At 40.2% G+C, this 20,155-nt stretch overlaps 3 protein-coding genes across 6 annotated transcripts in view; 2 read left to right on the top strand and 1 right to left on the bottom strand.

The window, feature by feature from the left end:
• The first annotated feature begins 1,857 nt into the window (after positions 1–1,857).
• Positions 1,858–13,626, top strand: sgpl1 (sphingosine-1-phosphate lyase 1). 2 transcript variants are annotated; one of them, XM_051418714.1, is made up of 14 exons: positions 1,858–2,035; positions 4,895–5,060; positions 5,656–5,723; positions 6,043–6,190; positions 6,299–6,378; positions 6,602–6,730; positions 6,816–6,904; positions 7,643–7,751; positions 7,841–7,939; positions 8,032–8,178; positions 8,416–8,654; positions 8,744–8,890; positions 8,982–9,102; positions 10,831–13,626. In XM_051418714.1, the coding sequence occupies exons 1-14, from the start codon at positions 2,024–2,026 to the stop codon at positions 10,975–10,977; spliced, it is 1,701 nt and encodes a 566-aa protein (XP_051274674.1). In that variant the 5' UTR covers positions 1,858–2,023; the 3' UTR covers positions 10,978–13,626. The 2 variants fall into 2 exon arrangements, with proteins under 2 accessions (XP_051274674.1, XP_051274682.1); XM_051418722.1 differs by lacking the exon at positions 1,858–2,035 and adding an exon at positions 3,537–4,218.
• A 45-nt stretch (positions 13,627–13,671) lies between these two features.
• Positions 13,672–16,097, bottom strand: pcbd1 (pterin-4 alpha-carbinolamine dehydratase/dimerization cofactor of hepatocyte nuclear factor 1 alpha). The gene is made up of 4 exons (XM_051418734.1): positions 15,939–16,097; positions 15,109–15,240; positions 14,938–15,018; positions 13,672–14,053 (listed from the first exon to the last, which is right to left on the bottom strand). Exons 1-4 carry the CDS (start codon positions 15,939–15,941, stop codon positions 13,961–13,963), a joined length of 309 nt encoding a protein of 102 aa, XP_051274694.1. The 5' UTR covers positions 15,942–16,097; the 3' UTR covers positions 13,672–13,960.
• The window catches only part of si:dkey-192p21.6 (uncharacterized protein LOC565246 homolog), a 26,886-nt gene continuing 21,980 nt past the window's right edge, over positions 15,250–20,155 (top strand). The window contains exons 1-4 of one of the 3 annotated variants that reach the window (XM_051418696.1): positions 15,250–15,385; positions 17,448–17,542; positions 18,926–19,047; positions 19,998–20,116. In XM_051418696.1, coding sequence (XP_051274656.1) covers positions 17,462–17,542; positions 18,926–19,047; positions 19,998–20,116 — 322 coding nt within the window. In that variant the 5' untranslated portion in view covers positions 15,250–15,385; positions 17,448–17,461. Of the gene's footprint in view, positions 15,386–17,010; positions 17,123–17,447; positions 17,543–18,925; positions 19,048–19,997; positions 20,117–20,155 lie in introns of those variants that run through there. The other 2 variants (XM_051418689.1, XM_051418702.1) reach the window with 2 other exon arrangements.

Genomic DNA, 20,155 nt, shown 5'->3' with positions numbered 1-20,155 from the left:
ATTCTTTTTATAGCAACATGTTCACTTTACGAGTCCAGCTGCATCATTGATATTAAAGTAAAAAAACATTCCCTTTCTAAATAAAGCAGTCTGTCTGAGCTGCGGATGAGATGAGTATCTGCAGCGTGTGTTCATCGTGTTGTTGTTGCAGTGTCAGTGCTCGGCTGCTCTGTGGCGCTGTTCTCACTCCTAAATTACAAAACAACATTTCACGTTACAAAACCAGCACCAAATGATGCCTTTGGGTAATGTCGAAAATATGGAAACTCTAAGTAGAATAAAGGTGAACAAGTCGTGAATACGGGTGCCACAGAATTGTTTTGTTTTGTTATTCATGAACTTCATCTTGTAATTGTTATACTCAAAGTCTCTGCTGCCTTCAAGGACACATTCCTCTGTATTTTTTTCTGTGAATTGGTGGGGGGGTTGCAATCTTTGGCAGCCTCATTTATATTCTGGTTCCAAAAAACTGAGTTAGGCCAATGAATACCTTCTACTTCCTGGGCTAAATAAACTGTTTTAAAAAGCTGATTGTGTAATTGTCTTGTTTTTCTTCGCTCATGAGACGTTGATGTTGATGTTGATGTTTTCACAGGACAAACACCCTCATGTTGAGAAATAAAGATTACAGAGAACATAATGAACCATTATTTAGGGGCGGATCTAGAGGGGCCACTGCCACCCCTTAGCCCACCCCTTAAAAATACCCATTAACCCCAGTTTGGTGTCAAATGTGGTAAAATTTAACAAATTGATTTAGATTAATTTAAAAAAATAACATGTTTAAAACAGAAATTGATTTAATGATCTGTTATGGACACATTTTAGACTAAACGATAGGTTCAAGTTCAATCAAAACAATTAATAAAACAACTTATTGATTTATAATGCCACATTTAGATGTAATAGTTGAATGCTTCATTTCATGTCATTTTTTAAGTTCAAATATCTTCTTTTGGGGCCTTTTTCAAGCAAATATTGATATATTTAATTGTCTGTGATTAAATAAGTGTATACTTGTGGCCACCACATGAATATTTCTCTAGATAGTTAATATAAATACATAAATTAAATGCTTTTTTTCTGTCTGGTTAAACTTTATCAGGTTAGCTATGGCCCATAGTTATGTTGTATTATTCATTTTATAATAATAAAAAATATTATTCCTGTACTTTTAATCTTATTTTTGACTGTTGCTATTTACAAAGAAAGTTATTATTATTATGATTATTATTATTAATAAGAATATTATTATGATTATTATGATTACTATATGATTACATTATTATTATTATTATTATTATTACTATATTAGATTATTATTATTATTATTACTATATTATTATTATTATTACTATATTATTATGATTATTATTATTATTATTATTATTATTACTATATTATTATTATTATATTACTTATTATTATTATTATTATTAGTATATTATTAGTATTAGTAGTAGTAGTATATTACTTATTATTATTATTATTATTATTATTATTATATTACTTATTATTATTATTATTATTATATTATTATTATTACTATATTATTATTATTATTACTATATTATTATTATTATATTATTATTATTATTATTATTATTATTATTATTATTATTAAGTATTGGACTTTACAAAGAGCATTTGAACGCACCATCCGTTCTTCTCTGACTCGTCCGGTTGTGTGCGTCAGATCGTGCGTCGCGCCGCGCCGCTTCCTCAAACAGTAGATCTGACAACGCACGCAACGGCGCGCTCACACGCGATTAGACCTAACCACAGCATTGCCAAATCTGCGCATGCTCAGACCGCTGCACGGGCTGTGTCGGGCCGTCGCTGACTTCCTGAATCAGGGGTTAGCTCGCAGTGTTTGATAGTAGCATGTAGATGAGAGCCGGAGACTCGAGCAGGCTGCTGGAGGTGACTTTCCCGAGCAGCAGACAACAACAACAACAACAACAACAACAAAACAAAGGGGGGGAGGGGGGGGGGAATATCGGTGAGAGTTTGCCTCGACAACATGGATTACTGGGTAGGTGTCGCCTTTACTTTATTATATTTATGATATTTCTCCACATTCAACGTGCTGTGCTGTGTTTCTCCACGATGGCAGACTCGTTTCTGAACAGAGGAGAGAGCTAGGGACTCCACAGGGATGCTCACAGGACCTCAAACAGCTGGTATCCAACATTAAAGGCCTCTCTCTCTCTCTCTCTCTCTCTCTCTGAAATGGGACACTTTGACTCGAGATGAGCCAACAGTATCAGACACAAGACAGTAAAAGAAATGGCTCCATGTAACTCTGGTGTTAAGTTTTTATGTAATGAGCTTTGTTGTCGATGGTGGAGCACGCTGGGTAAAAATTAGAGATCCTGTTCAACATGAAACCCTGCAGGAAGTTTCAAAACAAAAGCACCACTCTTACAGAGCTGCCTCCAGAGAGCTGTTGAGATTTGTGGCATTGTGTGTGTTGGGGGTTTTTTTTTTTTTTTTTTTTTGGTTTTAAAGGAGCAGAGATGAAGTTTTTGTTGATATTACACAGAGGATTTGACCACTAGAGGGCAGCACATGTGACTTATACATATATATATATATATAAGTGTGTATCTGCTGTCAGTGCAGGAAAAAATCTACCTCCAAACTTGTCTTGTCACAGTTTGGACTCCTCCTCGGTCAAATCGAGGAAGAGGAAAAAGAAGAAGTAAGCCCCCCCGAGGCTTTATGAACAGCTCAGACATCACAGCTGTAATTATCCCCCCCCCTCTTCCTCTCCCTCCTCTCCCTCCTTCGTCTCCACTTGAATGATTTTTGGATCTGACTACAAGCCAGGGGTGATGTTGTGCTCGCAGTTTTCCCTTGATGTATCCAGGAGCAGCCACCTCACACACACACACACACACACACACACACACACACACACACACACACACACCCAGTACATTTCCATGAGAACATGACCTCCCCTCTGAGACAACAAAAGCTCTCCTTACACGAATAGTCAGATGTTGGACGAGAGGGGAGCAAAAGAAAGGGCGTCCACTGCCTTTTAAACAATGACTCGGGACACAATGCCGCGTTACAGGAGGCTTTGTGTGAACTCTGGATAAGTTTTCCTGCGGCGCTGAATGGTTTTTGGTGAACTGTGGGTGGAGAAATGTAGACAGAAAAATGTGTTGGATAACAGAAAGAGGTCTGTATCTGAAGCCTGGCCTTTAGCACTCCCCCCTCCCCCCCCTCATAGATAACATGATTTAATCTTTTCTTTATGGCAGATGTGTGATAGCGATCCCTGATGAGGACACATGTACTCGTACAAATCCGACCACGAAAACTTCCTTCAGGAACACGTTTAAAGGCTCATTTTCCGTTGCTTTCCCACTCGACTGTGTGCAGCTGATCTCGCCAAACCTGTATGAGCACATGTTATCCAGACAGGCAGGTATGACAGCTGTAGTCTGGATTATAAAGGGGGTGGGCGGGCGGGGACTCTTGTGGACTCTTGTGGACTCTTGTGGACTCACTGACAGCCCTCCACTGAACCTCCATTCACTAAAAACAACTTTATACATCTCGTCTTGAAACACTTTAGGAGTTTCCGCTGTTCGCAGAGGATCCCTCGACTGATTGTGAAACTTTCTGGCGGAAAAGTTGCACAAGGGATCTTACCTCATTGTACTATTATGGGATGTTTATTTCAGGCCGCACGGACTTAAGATATTGTCTTTTGAACCTTAAGCTCCATCTGATTGTGAGATGAGGTGGAGGTGGATCAGGCTGCCTGCTATTGTGTCATAAAAACACCACCGGGGGGGAAAGATAATGGAAAGATAATGCTGCTGCTCTTATGAAACAACGCTCACGAGTATGTACCGTGATATTTATTATAATTTATGTCCAGTTCTCACCAAATCTTTTCAGACATCAGGTCAAATATTTCAGGTTTTATTGGTTACAGTTACCATTAATAGTTCAGTCTATTTTAAGACTTCCTGTATCTTGTCTGATCAGGACCGAATGAAAAACATCCCGTCTGGTGTCTGGATGTGTTGTTTGGAGGAGGAGGAGTCTGGTGATAGTCACCCAGTTACCTTTAGAGCCTTTCAGTCACTCTCACCTGGAGGAGGAAGAGAGACGACTGTCTGAGCTTAAAACTGCTGACAGAATCAGTGAGGGGGGGCGAGATTGATCTCTGTAGGTCTCACAATGTCTTCTAATGTAAGTACTTAAAGTTTATGATCTGTGATATCAGGCGAGATATAAATACAACTCACTGCTAACCAGCATTAATATACATGTTAATAGTTATTCTTACAAGGGTTTTCTACTTTCTGATGTATGTTTAAGGGCTGCAGGAAGTTTATTTTAAAGTTTAACAAATGTACTCTTTCTTAAAAGTGAAGCTGGAGTATGTATGTGTTGTCTAGTTCAAGGCTCTCTTTGGTTTTAAACAATTCTAGTTCAGTAGTTCATCAAGCATGCGAGGACTGTAGTTTCACCAAGAGAGGTGACGTGCGGTTAGGCTGACATAAGGAACAACTGCACATCAAGATTTAGGGCATTACTTACAGTATTTTATGAGATAATATGCTTGTTTAATGTCCGTCTGTGTATCAGCACGTGAATCATGCATATTCTCTCCTGAAGTGAGTAGATCAGTGTCTCAGTTTGAAATCTTCCCCATATTAATCAGAAGAAATCGATTTTTCATGGATATATTTGCAGCAATGAAAGGTTCATGCTGTGTTATTGTTAAATAAAAATAATATGTGCTGTAAAGTCTGACATAAACACACTAAATCCTACGTTGTTAGACTCAAAGAAATACTTGTTTTGTAACCGCTAATCCAACGCAACCTTAACATACTTGTAACACGTGTGTCTCTGTGTGCAGAGTGCCTTGGTGGTGTACAGGGAGATGGTCCTGCTGTACCTGGAGGAGGGCCGGCGGCAGGTCAACTCGGGCTGCGTGGACCTGGAGCCGTGGCAGATCATCGGAGCCACGGTTATCACCACGCTGGGAGCAGTCTGGATCAAAGGCTTCCTCTTCCAGCAAGAAAGTAATCTTTCACACGTGATACACGGGGTTGAAAGCAGGCCAGCTGGGGGACCAAATCAGAGACGATAACACGTGAAATGAGCGAACAATCTCCTACAATTGTCGAAGCCGTGTTCACAAAGCTTTTTGAGTCAATGCTATAAATCGTATTCTCTGAACTGTTAACATCAGGTTCAACCTCTGCTAATCCACTGTATCAAAATGTGGTCAGAGCAATTAGGTGAATAGCTGTCTGATGGGAACCTCCTTAGTCATAGTCATAGCTCAGTACTTGTTTCTCCAGCATGTTTGACTTAGAAATACCTTCAATCAACAAGACTTTCTAGATCTGCTATCAATCAATCAGTGGGTGAATTCCTCAGCAACAAGGTAAACTCCACCCGCCTTACTTTCAGCTCTCAGAGAGGAGAAGTTGATCAGAGAAAACTATAGCTGCAGAGCTTTGTGACTACGGCTCCAGTCTTCGTCAGCCACGTCCTGTCTTGGCGTGTGATTATGGGTCATAGTCAGCTGTTTAATGTTTGTGGTTGAACGTGTGCCAGCTTTTCACCACAGCTGTTGCCTTGTCTGTTTTTTTTTTTTTTTTTGTTTAATAGGTCTCCCATCCCGAATCAAGAAGCAGTGCTTTCGACTCATCAGAAAAATACCCTTTGTTGGGGGGGCAGTAAGTATCAGCGGTGAATCTGTTCCTTCTTTTCCCAGCAGATGTGTACTGACTGTCGTCTGAAGCCCTTATGAGTCACTCTTGGATGACTGAGTACAGCATGCAAGAGGAGGGAGGGAGGGAGGGAGGGGGTCAGAGACCTTTGGCACACTTACCATCATGCACTGGTGATAACAGTCGGTTACTTCTGGTCATTATGTCACCAACAGAGAGCTTAAATTTCAGGCTTTATCATACATTTAGGGGTTGATAGCACAAAAGTTACGTAACAGTTTTTTTCTTTACTGTTATTTTAATTAAGTCCTTTCTTTTGCCACAGATCCAGAGTCAGCTCAACAAGGCTTTGGATGACATGTCTGCTAGCCTGTGCACTCTGAAGGAGGGGATGAGCTACACTCAACAGCTGCCCTGCAAAGGTCTCTCTCAGAGCCAAGTGCTGGACAAAATCAGAGAGTACGAGACTCTGAGTAAGTCATCGTTTGTTCCTGAGCTTCGTGGTTTCATGTAGCGGGTCATTTCCTGAAGAGTCTTGATTACTGAAACCTTCACACTGAAAATACATGTTGTCTTCGCAGATGAGGTGCAGTGGGAGAAAGGATGTGTTTCGGGTGCAGTGTACTGGGGGGATGAATCACTGACCAACCTCCTGGTGAAGGTATATGCTTCTTTGTATATCTCTCTGGACCTCCAAGCACCAGAAGTCAAGGCTGAGCTTGAATACATTTTGATGTTACAAGAAGCAGCACTCGATTATATATTATTTGTTTCGTTCTTTCACACGAGACTGCTGCCGCCCTGCTTTGAGTGTTTGCTCATAACTCACATTTAGGAATTTATTTAAATCGTCACTTTGTTCGTCTCTATTCTTTTGTTTCTAGGTATATGGAGATTTTGCGTGGAGCAACCCACTTCACCCAGACATCTTTCCTGGCGTAAGAAAGATGGAGGCGGAGGTTGTTAGAATGGCGTGCACACTTTTCCACGGTGGACCGAACTCCTGCGGCACTGTGAGTACTCACAAACACATACTCACGCTTTGTGTACGCCAACGAGCTCCGATTGGTTTGATTTATTCTGCCTTTTTCTGTCCAGGTTACTTCGGGGGGAACTGAGAGCATACTGATGGCCTGTAAGGCCTACAGAGACATGGCGTATGAACGCGGTGTCAAATACCCTGAAATGTAAGAGGAGCTTCATTAGATATTTATTCTCAGTTTTCTTCTTATAATCTATCTTATGGTCTTGCACAAGTTTGCCATTTCCTCTTAATTCCTTCCTTTTTTAAATATCAAAAACAAGACCGTGTAAAGATTTAAACAGCAACAGTTAAAAAGTACTGGTTGGGACCAATCAGACTTTTTATACTGAAGCATTTACAGTGGAGTGTCTTTGGTATAATCAAATAATAATAACAATAAATAATAAAATGTTGCCATATTTTGTCAAAGGTTTAACTTTAATCTGTAATGTTCTCTAGTGGTACAGAATTATCTGGTACGGGCTCTTCTGATTTCTGTACACAGTGTTACCGGGACTAAGGTTTAAATCGGTGAAGTTTCCCAGAAGACAAATGTCAAGGTCTGCTGGGAAGTGATTCCCGTGGATTTGTTAGATTTGTAGCTCGGACTGTAACTGTAGCTGGTTGGGAGAATGTAACCATTGTGCTGAATCAGCGAGAATGCACTGATGCTACCTTCATCACATTTATTTTGCCAATTTTCTCCAGTTCGAACACCAAAATAAAGCAATATCTCATTTTGAGACGAGAAGAGCACATTTCTTAGGTACTCTCTCTCTCTCTCTCTCTCTCTCTCTCTCTCTCTCTCTCTCTCTCTCTGTCTATTGTTTTCACCTCTTTTAGGCTTTTTTTCTTGACTGTATTTTCCACAGAAACATAATTTTCTTTTTATCTTGTGCAGCCTCGCGCCCGTGAGCGTCCACGCAGCCTTCGACAAGGCGGCACATTACTTTGGGATGAAGCTCGTTCACATTCCCCTTGACGAGAAAACTATGAAAGTAGACGTGAAGGTGAGGATACGGCGCACACGGACAGAATGTGCTAATTGACTGCTATTCTTAGACGTCACTTATTCCCATATTGTTGCTTCTCTTTCAAGGCTATGAAGAGAGCCATCAGCAAGAACACGGCCATGCTCGTGTGCTCGGCGCCGCAGTTTCCACATGGAATCATGGATCCCGTTGAGGAAGTTGCAAAGGTCAGAAGTGAAACATTTTTTTCCACTAAATCGGTTCTGAAATTAAAACAGAGAAGTCAAAACGTCTGACACTTTCCCTTGGTGTGTTCCAGCTGGCTGTGCGCTACAACCTCCCGCTGCATGTGGATGCTTGTCTGGGAGGTTTTCTCATTGTCTTCATGGCCAAGGCTGGTTACCCTCTCGCCCCGTTTGACTTCAGGTTAAAAGGTGTTACCAGCATCTCTGCAGACACCCACAAGGTAAGGAGTGGTTGCTTATTCCCATCAAATCAGCTTACTTTTTTCTTGTTTTGTTCTCCTAACTAAGGAGGTTTATAAAACTGTCACGATATATGATAAAAAATCCTGGGAAATAAACATTGTATTGTGAAATGTAATAAGTATGAAAATTAAAGACCAATCTTTGACCTTTACTGGCTCCAGGCCGTACTTTTTATAGTATTTTAATACTGTGTGTGTCACTACATTCCTCTCCAGTATGGTTACGCCCCCAAAGGCTCCTCAGTGATCCTCTACAGCGATAAAAAGTACCGTCACTACCAGTACTTTGTAGCGCCAGACTGGCAGGGGGGAATCTACGCCTCGCCTTCTGTCGCAGGCTCTAGGCCCGGAGGAATCATCGCCGCCTGCTGGGCAACCATGATGCACATGGGAGAGAACGGATACATCGATGCCACCAAGAAGATCATCAGCACAGCACGCAAAATCAAAACAGAGTAAGAAAACCTGATTTCATACATCGTTTATCTTATTATCACCGCCAACATTTGAATCATTTTTGTTGATGTTGTGTTTTTATCGACAGAATCCGCAAGATAAAAGGTGTGTTTGTGTTCGGGGATCCGGAGGTGTCAGTGGTGGCAATAGGCTCAGAGGTTTTTGATATTTTCCGTCTGTCTAATGCGCTGACGTCAAAGGGCTGGAATCTGAACTCGCTGCAGTACCCATCCAGGTATGTATAAAAACAAATAATGAATCATTCTAGAAACAAATGTGATAAATCAGGAGTGTTTTTAACGAGGGTGTGATCTTCTGTTTCGCAGCATCCACATTTGTTGCACAGTTCTGCACACACAGCAGGGCGTCGCTGATCACTTCGTCCACGATGTCAAAGAGCAGGTTGCCATCATCATGAAGAACCCCAAAGAGAAAACCACAGGAATGGTGAGCTGGCTCTGCTTACACTACGTTCACATTACATTCACACACTGAATATACAGCTTAATGTTTAATTAGTACGTTCATCAGGGTTCCTACACGTCCTGGGAAATCTGTAAAGTTTAAGTTTTCCAGTCAAGGAGTCGCAGCAATCTTTTCTGTGTCAAACATCATCATAAAAAAATAAAAAAGGAGGCATAAAACTGGAGTTGAAGTCAGTGCTACCAGTAAATGATATGACTGTTTGTGAGCAAGTGCTGTCCTGAATTGTCAAGAAAAACTCCTGGAAAAGGTCCTGGAAAAGGAAGAGTCAGTGAGATCGAGTTTTATCTTCCATCAAGGACACTGCAGGACTAAACACGCCGGCTTTTTGAAGCCAATTGTATTATATTTAACGAGCACATCCTTAAGAGCGGTGGTTCTCAACTCTGGGGTCGCCAAATGGTTGTGGAGAATAAAATAAAATAACGTATTTGTACAGAAGGTCTCACCAATGTCATACAGAATTACACCATGAGGGAGGAGGTGAAACTGTGTCTTATCATGGGAGTTGGGAACATCTACAAGGTCTTATCTTATCTTATTTTTTATCTCTGGGCACCAGAGTCTGCCAACATAAAGCATGCCAGACTCTGTGGCCTCTCACGTTAGCTACCATCTGTACATCTCTACCACAAAGACCTGTACTTGTATAACACCATGTAAGGTTCTTTAAAGAGAGAAAAAGAATAACATTGTTTAAAAATGCTGTAAAATCCAGCCTTTGTATCTATCGTTAACTTTAATTTCATCTTTGGACAGCTTGTGAGTGCAGCTAAGTGTGAGACAATATCCATTTGTATTGAGGCATGACAAAACCGTGTGTGTCTGCCAGTCTCTATTGTTTACCATGCTGTTGGTGCACGTGGCGTTTTGTTTTTTCTCGCTGCACGCAACATCAACTTAAGTTGGCACAAACTGCACGTGCTGTTTGTGTGTGTCAGTTTTAAATGAAGTGGAAACTCCAGCCAACAGGCACAAACCTGCACTGTGTCAGTCAGGTTTGTTAGGAGAACACCTACAAATGACGCATCGCCATCATTTGCATAAAAGATATGAAAACAAAAGGCCTGACAGAGAGCAAAGTCCGAAAAATACATCCTGAGATAACAGTAAAATATTAATAATATGCAATAAATAACACAATTACTCTCCATCTACAGTGTATGTATACAGGTCAGAGAAAATGCAAGTGCAGTCAAGGCAGGTTTATAAGTGTTTACTGGGGCTGCGTGATATGGTAAAAACATCATACTGTGAATATTTTTACAGATATTATATGTTTCATAATTACTGTGGGAATTATCATTTTTACATCTCAGTTTTCATTTTCACTAATGTTAAAATCATGAGGATGTGACATTTGTTACCAAACAACCAAACCAACATGTTCTCTTACATCTGGAGAACGAGATTTGTAGGTCAGAGCACCTCTGCAGCTCTACAGTACTTCATTATAAAGCTGTTTGTCACACATTTGACCTTTTTTATCAAAATAATTGCACCTTTTTGGAATTAGGATATTGCACTTAACTGTGCAGCTCTCGTGGTTACACCAAGAAAAGTAAATCATCAGATATCTCCTGAACACCACAGAGTGTTTCTAATCTATTAGTGTATGAGGATATGAGTGTGTGTGTATGTATTTTATTACTGAGTGCTTGTAAACTCACTTTTGTCTTCCTGCCATTTCAGGGAGCGATCTACGGCATGGCCCAGGCAATCCCGGACAGATCCATGGTGACAGAGATCTCCCGAGGTTTCCTGGACTGTCTCTACAGCACTGAGGTGCCCAAGTCAAACACCAGCCACATGAACGGTAGCAACGGCAAAGCCCACTGAGGCGGGGATCGGGCCCTCCTGGCCCCGAATCCCACCGCACGCAGGGAAACCCGCTCCCCCTCCTCCCGGAGCTCTGAGTTAAACGCTCAACAGTTGCCTTATCTTGCATAACTACACCACATGGAAAACATCCGCAAAGATCTTTGAAGCACAAGCCATCGTCATTCTAATCAGCCCAGAGGGAAATCGCTTGTAACTGAAGTGGGACAGAGAAGAAATGACTGGTTCCAAACAAGTCTTTTAATTTGATTTTATTAACGTAGTGTGTTTTTTTGTGTGTGTGTGTGTGTCTTATTTTAGTTGTTTTAAAAAGTTCATTTCAATTTTTAGCTTTTGTTAAATGTCTGTCTTAATCTCCAACGATTGTAAAGCAAAAACAGTTCTTTTGTTTTTTAATAATAACGCCGGAACATTTCAGCTTGCTGCCATCACTGCTTCCCTGTCTGTGATGATTCAGCAGGAACACAGACCACTCAAAGCTTTGTCAGCAGCGTTGTGCTGCCCTCTAGCACGACATGTGACGTACTGCTCTAGACTGGCTCTACATGTGGAGGGCCCGTCGGAGGTGTATGTTGTCTTATATCATGTTAATAGTTCTCTGGAACACAGCTTTTTTTTTTTTTTTTTGTTAAATATAAAAGCACTGAAATGCCCTGACCAGAACTTATCAGGTTAATCTGTAAATCACTTGAAACTGCAATTCTGATGTCACGGTAGGAGTTTGTCTGTAAGCATGAACGTGCATGTCCTTGTTTGTTGGCACTTAATATGATGACATTCGTTTTGATTTTTTAGTCTGTGTTCGCGGTCCATCTACGGTGGTTTTGTAGGCAGAGGGAGAATAATTTGGATATTAATTGGTCGTTAATAATCAATAAAACTTTAAATTTAAGTTGGGAGACGTAATCGAGGCATGAATATGTTTTTAAAGTGGCCAGTGGAAGCCAAAGCCCGTCAGCCGCTTTGGTTATTCTGTTTTTCTGAATCTGAAAAGTGCTTCCTCCTCGCAGCCGCCTTGTAAAGTAAAGCAGTGGAATTTAACATCGTTTAACACCGAGCTGTTTCCAACCCTGGTCTACTGTATATTATCAAGAATTCAACATTTACGCTGTTGTTTGCATAGAGTCACCTGTGTAACACCTTGTTTTAATAATGCATCTCCTAATTCAATCTACCTCAGTTTTTACTCAATGCAAATATCATTTATTCATCCATTTAAACCACATTCTAACAGAGCAACCGCTCTGTACTTTTTCATGTCCATAACGATTAACTTCACAATGACAGACTGTAATAATAGTGTTCTTAGACATAGTTCACTGTGATGGAGGTTTTTTTAAACCCTAGGCCGACAGATTTGATAGTTTTATCTTGGGAGAAACTCACTCTTTGCCCTGTCTCGATGTGGATATATTTTGGTAAATGTCCACTCAGCAGGATATGTACACCTTTTACTAACAGGTTGACAACTTAACGATGCATACTGTAACACCAAAAGGACTTTGTGTTCTCTTTTTCTTTCACGTGCTTTCTTAATATTGCTTGTTGAAATTTCCATGAAATAATTTCCATGTTTGTGCAATATGTAACTTTTTTCCTTTTTATGAAGTGAAACGAAAGGGGAACGCTCGACTATTAATGTTTTAAGAGATTAGAAGGATAGTATTGAATGAAATCAGCCTCGTTAGTGTAATTTAACCATTTGTGTGACCACTGGGTGTTTTAATAATCACTTAATTTGTGTCGATTTTGTGACTTGTGTTTTCAACAATTGTTGTTTTTACATATTGAGCAGATTTAATGAGATTTAGACATGAATGTATTTAGGTTCTTACATCTTTTAGTCAGTGCCTGGTTAACAGACAGAGGACGTGACACCCCCCCACTATGCTCGTACCATCATCATGTGTCCATCCATCCATTCATCCGTAAATACTTTGCCCAGTGACGGGGTGTGGAAACCCACGCCCGTGCAAAAAAACAAACAACTGTTTGCTTTGGAGAAATATCTGCAAAAAATTGTGACGATTGAATGGCTGAGAAATCTCTATTGAATAAAAAAACCTTTAATGCAAATTCCTCTTTAAGCTAACAGACAAAATCTGAATTTGTGTTTGTGTCGTTGCTGTTCGGTGACATTGATGTAGCAATAATGAGCCTCTGTGCCTTCAGAGGTTTGAACTCATGACGTTAAAGCAGATTTTCAGGGAATTGGCTTCATAACATTGTCATCATTAAGGCCCGTTGGTGTTTCAGACTTACACAGGGTGGAGCTTTAACATATAATGCACTCAAATGCATCCTTACATCAGTCTTAAGATGTTACATTTTGTAGAAAACATGCTGGTATTTTTTGGGAGTAGATGATTGCATTATATTGTATGTTATCAGGTCTTTTTGACTTTTGTCCACCATTGTACATCATGTGAGGTTCTGAATGTACAAAGGTTCACATATTTTTGTTAAATCTAATGTCAGAGCGCCCTTGTGTAGCAGATTTATTTTAAGTTAGGAAATCACCTGCTGGTTTTCTTATGTTAAAACGATCCATAGCAAACACTGTTGAGAGCAGTTAACATGACTACAGTCTTAGCTGACCACAGCAGATGTCTAAAAGTGTTGTGTTTCAATAAAATGCATTCAGTCTGATGAGACGAATCATTTCTGGTCATTTTTCAGTGACGACAAAAAGAGTTTGAGTGAGAAAATAACATTTACTGACAGTAAATACAAAAAACATTTGGCACAGACAGACGGATACATGTACTGTTGTGAATGTTAACTGTAATAACTTGTTGCTGAGGAATTACATCCGTAAACATTATTTTACCGTTCACTTATAATCTCAACACACACATTGGACCCTTTATTCACGATACATTGACAGTATTTGGTTCATATTGTTTGGATTTGGAGGTCACGCCAGCGTAGATCTGTGACTTCCAGCTCTTCACCGTTGAAGTGACCTATAATGTGCTGCTGCTCACATCAGTGATGCCTGGTCAACGAAGGTGGCCAAAGTGATGTCGCGCTGGGACAACCCCCCACAGTCATGTGTGCTGAGAGTGATCTGGACCTGGGGGGGGGACAAAGGCAAATGTTATGATATGACAAGAACAGGCTAATCTGTGAATCTGAGTGTGTTTGCTTTAAAGATGGTTCTTTAACACATCTCAGAAAGTCTCAGCCAACTTCATAATGGCATCAAGCACTCGAGGCTTCTCATTTGCAAACAGTAACAGATGAAATAAAAGCACGTCTATCCCTGCCTCCAACGACATTAAATTAAAGTGATAAAAGCAGTTGATGTGTCAGCAGAGGGGAAGGCAGTTAAAGTGTCATTGGATATTTTTATGATTAAACCAGTAAAGTAACTAATGTTAAATATTAAAAATGTAGAAGATATAAAGTTCAAAATGTAATATGTTAAAAAGACATATATCCATATTTAACCATATGAAGAAAACAACATTTAAAAGTATTTTAAACTTGCATTAATTGACATGAAACAGTCAGTAAACACAGGTGTAACAAATAATACTAATTAAAGCTCAGTTCCATTTAGTGTAGTTGCAGTGAGCCAACATGCACAGTAGCAGCAGTCTGACTCAGTTTGAACCTTAATTAGTATCATTGGTGTGTTTATTCTACTATTTCATGTCAAAATGTCTGCAGTGAGAAAGGCCTATTGATTTTTTTGGCCACTTGGGAGCAACAGCAACAATACTGACAATAGTGTGTAAAGTTGTGTTGAATCATCCGACTGTTATTATAACATTTATTAGTTAACTATTTATTATTATAGCATCTTTGTCAGCCTTAAAAATAAGAAAATGGCTCTTTTTTGGTGATTTTACAGATAAATGTGGATTATATTATTTAAAAAACAAATGAATTTGAAGTCTCAGTACAAGGTCATAATATTGGGCTTTACTGTATTCACTGATGAGTCTTTTCTACCTTATTATAGACATTGAACCACTCAGGATGATGGTCCATCTTCTCTGCTTGTAAAGCCACTCTGGACATGAAGCCAAAAGCCTGAAAGGAAAGGGCATCACATCCTGAAATCCTGCACACACATAACATACAGTAGTGTGCTAGTTATGTGGGTTAAAATAAATTAGAAACCTGATTGAAGTCTTTAAAAATAAACTCTTTGTAAATGGCGTCGCGTCCCACAACCTCCACCCACTGAGCGTTGCGTAGCAGCGGCAGTAGGTGAGCCCTCTCCTCATCCGTCAGACTCTGGATTTTACCAGCCTGGTGGGACAGAGCAGAAGAAACAGTACAGCAGATCTGAGAGGGGGGCAGTTTCACAAACACAAACTGTGATTGGTTACATCGGATCCCATCTGGAAACAATGAAAAGCTACATTCCTGGTTTTTAAAAAAAACTAGTTCAAAGGTATGTGCTGGTTGTAATGGGAGGGGGGGGGGGGGTCGGTTTTGGTCACTCATTTCCTAATCTTGACACATGATGCTGGGTCACATGGATTTAAAGTTTATGCTCATTTCACTCCATGACCCCTTAAACTATCCAAACTGCACTGTCAACACTTGACAACATTTCCCCCAAATAGATATATCTGATTATTGCACAATCAGGAGGCTTTGTACATCAACAGAAGAGCAAACAGATGTCACGGCCACAGCCTGAAACAGAGCAATGACATCAACAGGTATCATAGCAACGCTGTAATCTGCTCTATCAGTGGAGCGAAGAGACAATACCCACAGGCTTAAAGCTCATCTATTCATCACACACAGTGGCTTAAAACACACACACACACACACACACACACACAAAGCTTCATATCCCTGCAAATTCATACTGGCACATTAAAAGTAAATGAATACATCTGCATTAAGACTAGTTGAGTTTTACAGAAAGAGAGTTAAATGGCAACAGGTGAGTGAGCAGCCCTGTGTCACACACCGTAGAGAGGTTGTGTACTCACCATGTTTGCAGAGTGTGTGTGTTTTATTTATGTACAGAGGAGGTTCGGCTCCAGCTCCAGAGGCAAATCTGTTGTGGCAGCCAGGGAGAGCAACTGGAATGAATCCATCCGACACATGAGCCGGAGTAGGTCCTGCTTAGCTGCCCCTGCAGAAGCCTGAGCAGAAATCCTCTCTGCTGATAGGTTACTCCTCCACCTGTCAGCATGGGTTTAATCATAAACTGTCATCTGTTGCGCAAGGCATGTGTAAGGGCAGCTATAGTGGCAGGATTCAACACAAAGGCCAGTGCAGCAGTTTTGCTGACACTCTTTAATTATCTGCTTTATATTGTATGCGCACACACGTATTAATGATGTCTCTGTTCAACAGGACAGCAGATTTTAAAACCCAGCTCTGCTCTTCAGCTGACTGGGGTTCATGTCAAAGGTTAATGAGCTGCTCCTGTGAGATTGCCCCCACGGTGAACTCATCTGTCACAGCGAGCGCTCAGGGAAATGAACTGGTTAATGAAATGAGGTTGAGGGAGAGGATGTGACAGGTGATCAGCCTTTTACAGTTGGCTGCATGTGGAAATGAGAAAAAAGTGCTTCAGTGTTTTTGCTGATTTAAAACAGAAACATTAGATAAGCATTAGATGATTAGATCAACACGCAACATCAACACGAAGATTTCCAGAATTATGGAATAAATCATGTTCTGTTGTTGAAACGGTTACAGCCTGCTCCAGAGGATTAAATGACATAATGCTTGTGCCAGTTGTTGTTGTTTTGTTGTGTTTTCATGCTTGCTGAGATTGGAGTTAAATGGTTGTATAAATTGTTTTTGGAAATGCAGTTTATCCCTCTGACTTCTACATTAATACACTTATTTCAGCTTTTGAAACTTGTGAATTGTCTGTTTTATTCTTTTATTCATCATCTATAATTAACTTAATTGACTAATTTTTGCCTCCAAAGGTGAATCCAAACAAATGCATCATCACGAACCAAAAAAAAAGGAACCACCAAGCACGCATGCATGCTGCCCTTTGACCGCTTTTTATATTAGTGTGAGAGTTATAAAGATGAGCAGTAGAAGTGGCTGTTTTCAAGTAGCAACATGGAGCCCAGGAGACTGCTTCTACAAGCAGGTCTAACTTTGCTATTCCTTGTAACCAGCAGCTGTGGAGGACACCTCAAATCAAGTGGGTCTTCTAGGGTTCATTAGTGACAGATGTGGTTTCATTCTGGTGTTAAAAGCTAATGTAGTCAAAAGTGTTAGAGCGAATATTTGACGTGAGATTCTTCTAAATCTTATCTTATTGTTAACAATCAATGTTTACAACCAATGCAGGTTCAAATTCAATTATGTCAGCAGTGTAAGAACGTACTCTATCAATAGTATTGAGTGCATGTTATGATCTTGATGATGATAGTGATGTTATACACCCTTCTGCTATCTTTATATTTATGATGTACAGAAAGCTTTGTGTGCGGGCTGTAAATCACTGCTGCTTTAAATCTATGCAGGACTCGCTCTGAAAATGGACCAGGCTTTGTTGACGTTTCATAACCAGCTGAGAGAAGAAGTTCAGGTCTTCTACACGTCAGATTACTGCTATAAGGTAAAGAAATATATATATATATATATATATATATATATATATATATATATATATATACGCAGTGTCTGTGTCAAAACATGTATGGATTTGTGAGTTTTGGGAGGCTCATAGTGATGCACACAGAGCAGGTCAGCATTGTAAGGTCAGATTTGTTTATGGTTAAAATCTGTGATATCCTGACGTTTGGTCCCTTGTGGGAGTCTACGTTTTCCATAATGCAACACAACACAGTAACATCTTTTTTTAGACCTATTATTGTCTGTGTCTACCTGTTTAATAGTCAAAGTATTCCTGATGTTATCTTCAGGTTTAATTCCACAGATTTTAGATTTTAGAAAGCTCCCTTTAGAGCCAATTTTATTTAGAAAGACTGAGCAGTACTCCTCATAACGAGTAAATTCACATATAAAATCAGTGTAATTTTTAAAGTATTTTTAGGGTTTAAGAGAAAAGTAAAGGTAAGGCTCCGTCTATTTTGGCATATTTATATTTTTGAAAGTTTCCTCCTTTTCTTACCTCCGCAATTGTCATCAACTCTTTTTTTTGTCTTTAAAACAAATTAATGCCACCTTGTGAGCCATTATCACAAGTTATGGTCTTATTTACTCAACAGTTATACTGAACCTTTTTCAGTTGAAAGCTTTTAGAGACCTGAGGAGAGGAAACCCTGTATTTCACAAGAATTACAGGAAAGTCGGATCAATATTTTGCATAAAAGAAATATGTATTCTTCTTCATCTTTAAGCTTTTTGTCTTCAGTGAATCCTTTGCACTGCCTTGCACATTGCCTGTTTGCACCTGTAACAATGTAAATTTTCCTTTTTTCTTTCTATTTCTTTATGTTTTTATGCATGCCACATTGCAGTTCACTACATATATTACAAATAAGCCTTTAAATCCTTGAATCCTTATACCTCTTATCATCCTGACCCTGATCAGATTTGTCTTCCCACCTATTTGGGGGTCCCAACCATCGCTCTGGTCCAGGGGTTTTAAAGGTCTGACACTGTAGGCCCCCCCTTAGACAACACTGGATAAAGGAGCCCCTCATCCTCCCCTTTGCTGAGCGTCACTAGGTTCCTGGATGCCTATGAGATCATGATTGTGTTATTTGATCCCATTGATGCTCAACAATGGAGCCTAACTAGCTTCATATTACTGTTTGACATAACTTCAGACACCAAATATATAAAAAGGTCTGTCCTATGAGGTGTTTTCTGATCATACACATTTAGGCAATCTCCTTTTGTTAATTTATGTAATATTTTTTCACTTCCATTCACTGAGCTTGCCCTGAAACTGTTTGGAGCCCTCCTTGCTCTACAGTCTAAATACTTTCTGATTCTTTCTGAAGTCAGCGTTTCACCTGTTTTTCCCTCTCAGTGTGTGTACCAACCTTTGGTCACTGTGAAACCCAACAACAACAATGCATCTGCAGTGATCAGCACTAAATTCACCCTGTCTGTGCGAGTGGAATCACAGGCCAGGAATGTAACTCTTTGCAGGTAAAACTCCTAATAAAGCATCAATAACAATCACACCAGCTTTTAATTTAAAAATGTTGATTTGTTTCCTGTTTACTCTGCCTGTGGGAGTGTATTGCTCTTGTTTCCAGACATAATATAGTGTGGTGGCATCCGATGATTGCATCAGCAGTCTGCAAGATTATTTACAGGGCTGTGGGAGTAATCCTGACCTGCTTTCTGGACCTGAGTGATGCCCTCCCTTAAACTACGTCGCCGGGTATCGATCAGGAGCCTTTTTGGGGTTAATAAGACCTGACATTCCAATATTGATGAAAAGGGCTCATTAAAGCTTCAAAGCTACACGTCCTGTGGAAACCTCAGCTGGGATGTTAACCGGAGGAGACAGTTGCCATATTTATTAACAATCAGGACTGACAAGACACCGGGGCAGAGTCTTCCATTTGGGGGTCACCTGTAAACATGGTGCCGGAGATCCGGTCGCAACATGACAAGCCTCTGGTGCTTTTTCTTGCCCTCTCAGAGGTCTGGTCTTGTGCTTCCTAGATCAATGTTGAGGTCTCTAACCAGACTGTGCTGCTATTGATTTCCTTTTCCCCTTTGAAAAAACACTCCAAGTGATAGCTAGTATGTCATCCCAACAGTGGATCAATAGGAGCGTGTAATGCATGTTTTTTGGGGCCTGAAACTGGAGATGACGAGGGGACAGAGGGACGCACTTTAAGTCTGCAGACACTAGGTGGTGCTTGTGAGCTTCATAGTGGTCGTTAAAACCATCAGAGGGAGATGGGAAAGGACTTTTCTTTTTACAGTCAGTCCAAGAGGAAAACAGCAGTAGTGGATGAAAAAAGTAATTTTATGGATGCTTCTAAGGAAATGTCATTTCAGATGGGATCAAATGAAAACAGCATGCAGTTTTATGTGCTTTTTAAGGGAAGTGTGTCTCAATATTTCACTGTTTTTGGCTGCAGGTGGAGTCAGATGTATGAAGAAGCTGGTCATTTCTCTGTTTGGATCCTGATGTCAGAGGCCGCGAGTTATCCCAGCTGCACCCACGCTGTTGATAAAAGACCAAACAATGCATACCTGCGTAAGTGCACATCACTGAGGAAGAATACAGGACGATGAC

Source organism: Dicentrarchus labrax, unplaced genomic scaffold (genome assembly GCF_905237075.1).
Source record: "Dicentrarchus labrax unplaced genomic scaffold, dlabrax2021, whole genome shotgun sequence".
NCBI lineage: Eukaryota > Metazoa > Chordata > Actinopteri > Moronidae > Dicentrarchus > Dicentrarchus labrax.
This window is presented reverse-complemented; position numbering and strand designations above follow the sequence as displayed.

Bases quoted from the DNA above. Each gene is read 5' to 3' on its own strand.
- sgpl1 (XM_051418714.1), top strand. The intron at 5,061-5,655 runs GTAATCTTTCAC...TTTGTTTAATAG, and splicing joins CTTCCTCTTCCAGCAAGAAA to GTCTCCCATCCCGAATCAAG. The intron at 5,724-6,042 runs GTAAGTATCAGC...CTTTTGCCACAG, and splicing joins TACCCTTTGTTGGGGGGGCA to ATCCAGAGTCAGCTCAACAA.
- pcbd1 (XM_051418734.1), bottom strand. The intron at 15,019-15,108 runs GTTTCTAATTTA...CTTTCCTTTCAG, and splicing joins TTTTTAAAGACTTCAATCAG to GCTTTTGGCTTCATGTCCAG. The intron at 14,054-14,937 runs GTAGAAAAGACT...TCCCCCCCCCAG, and splicing joins GGTTCAATGTCTATAATAAG to GTCCAGATCACTCTCAGCAC.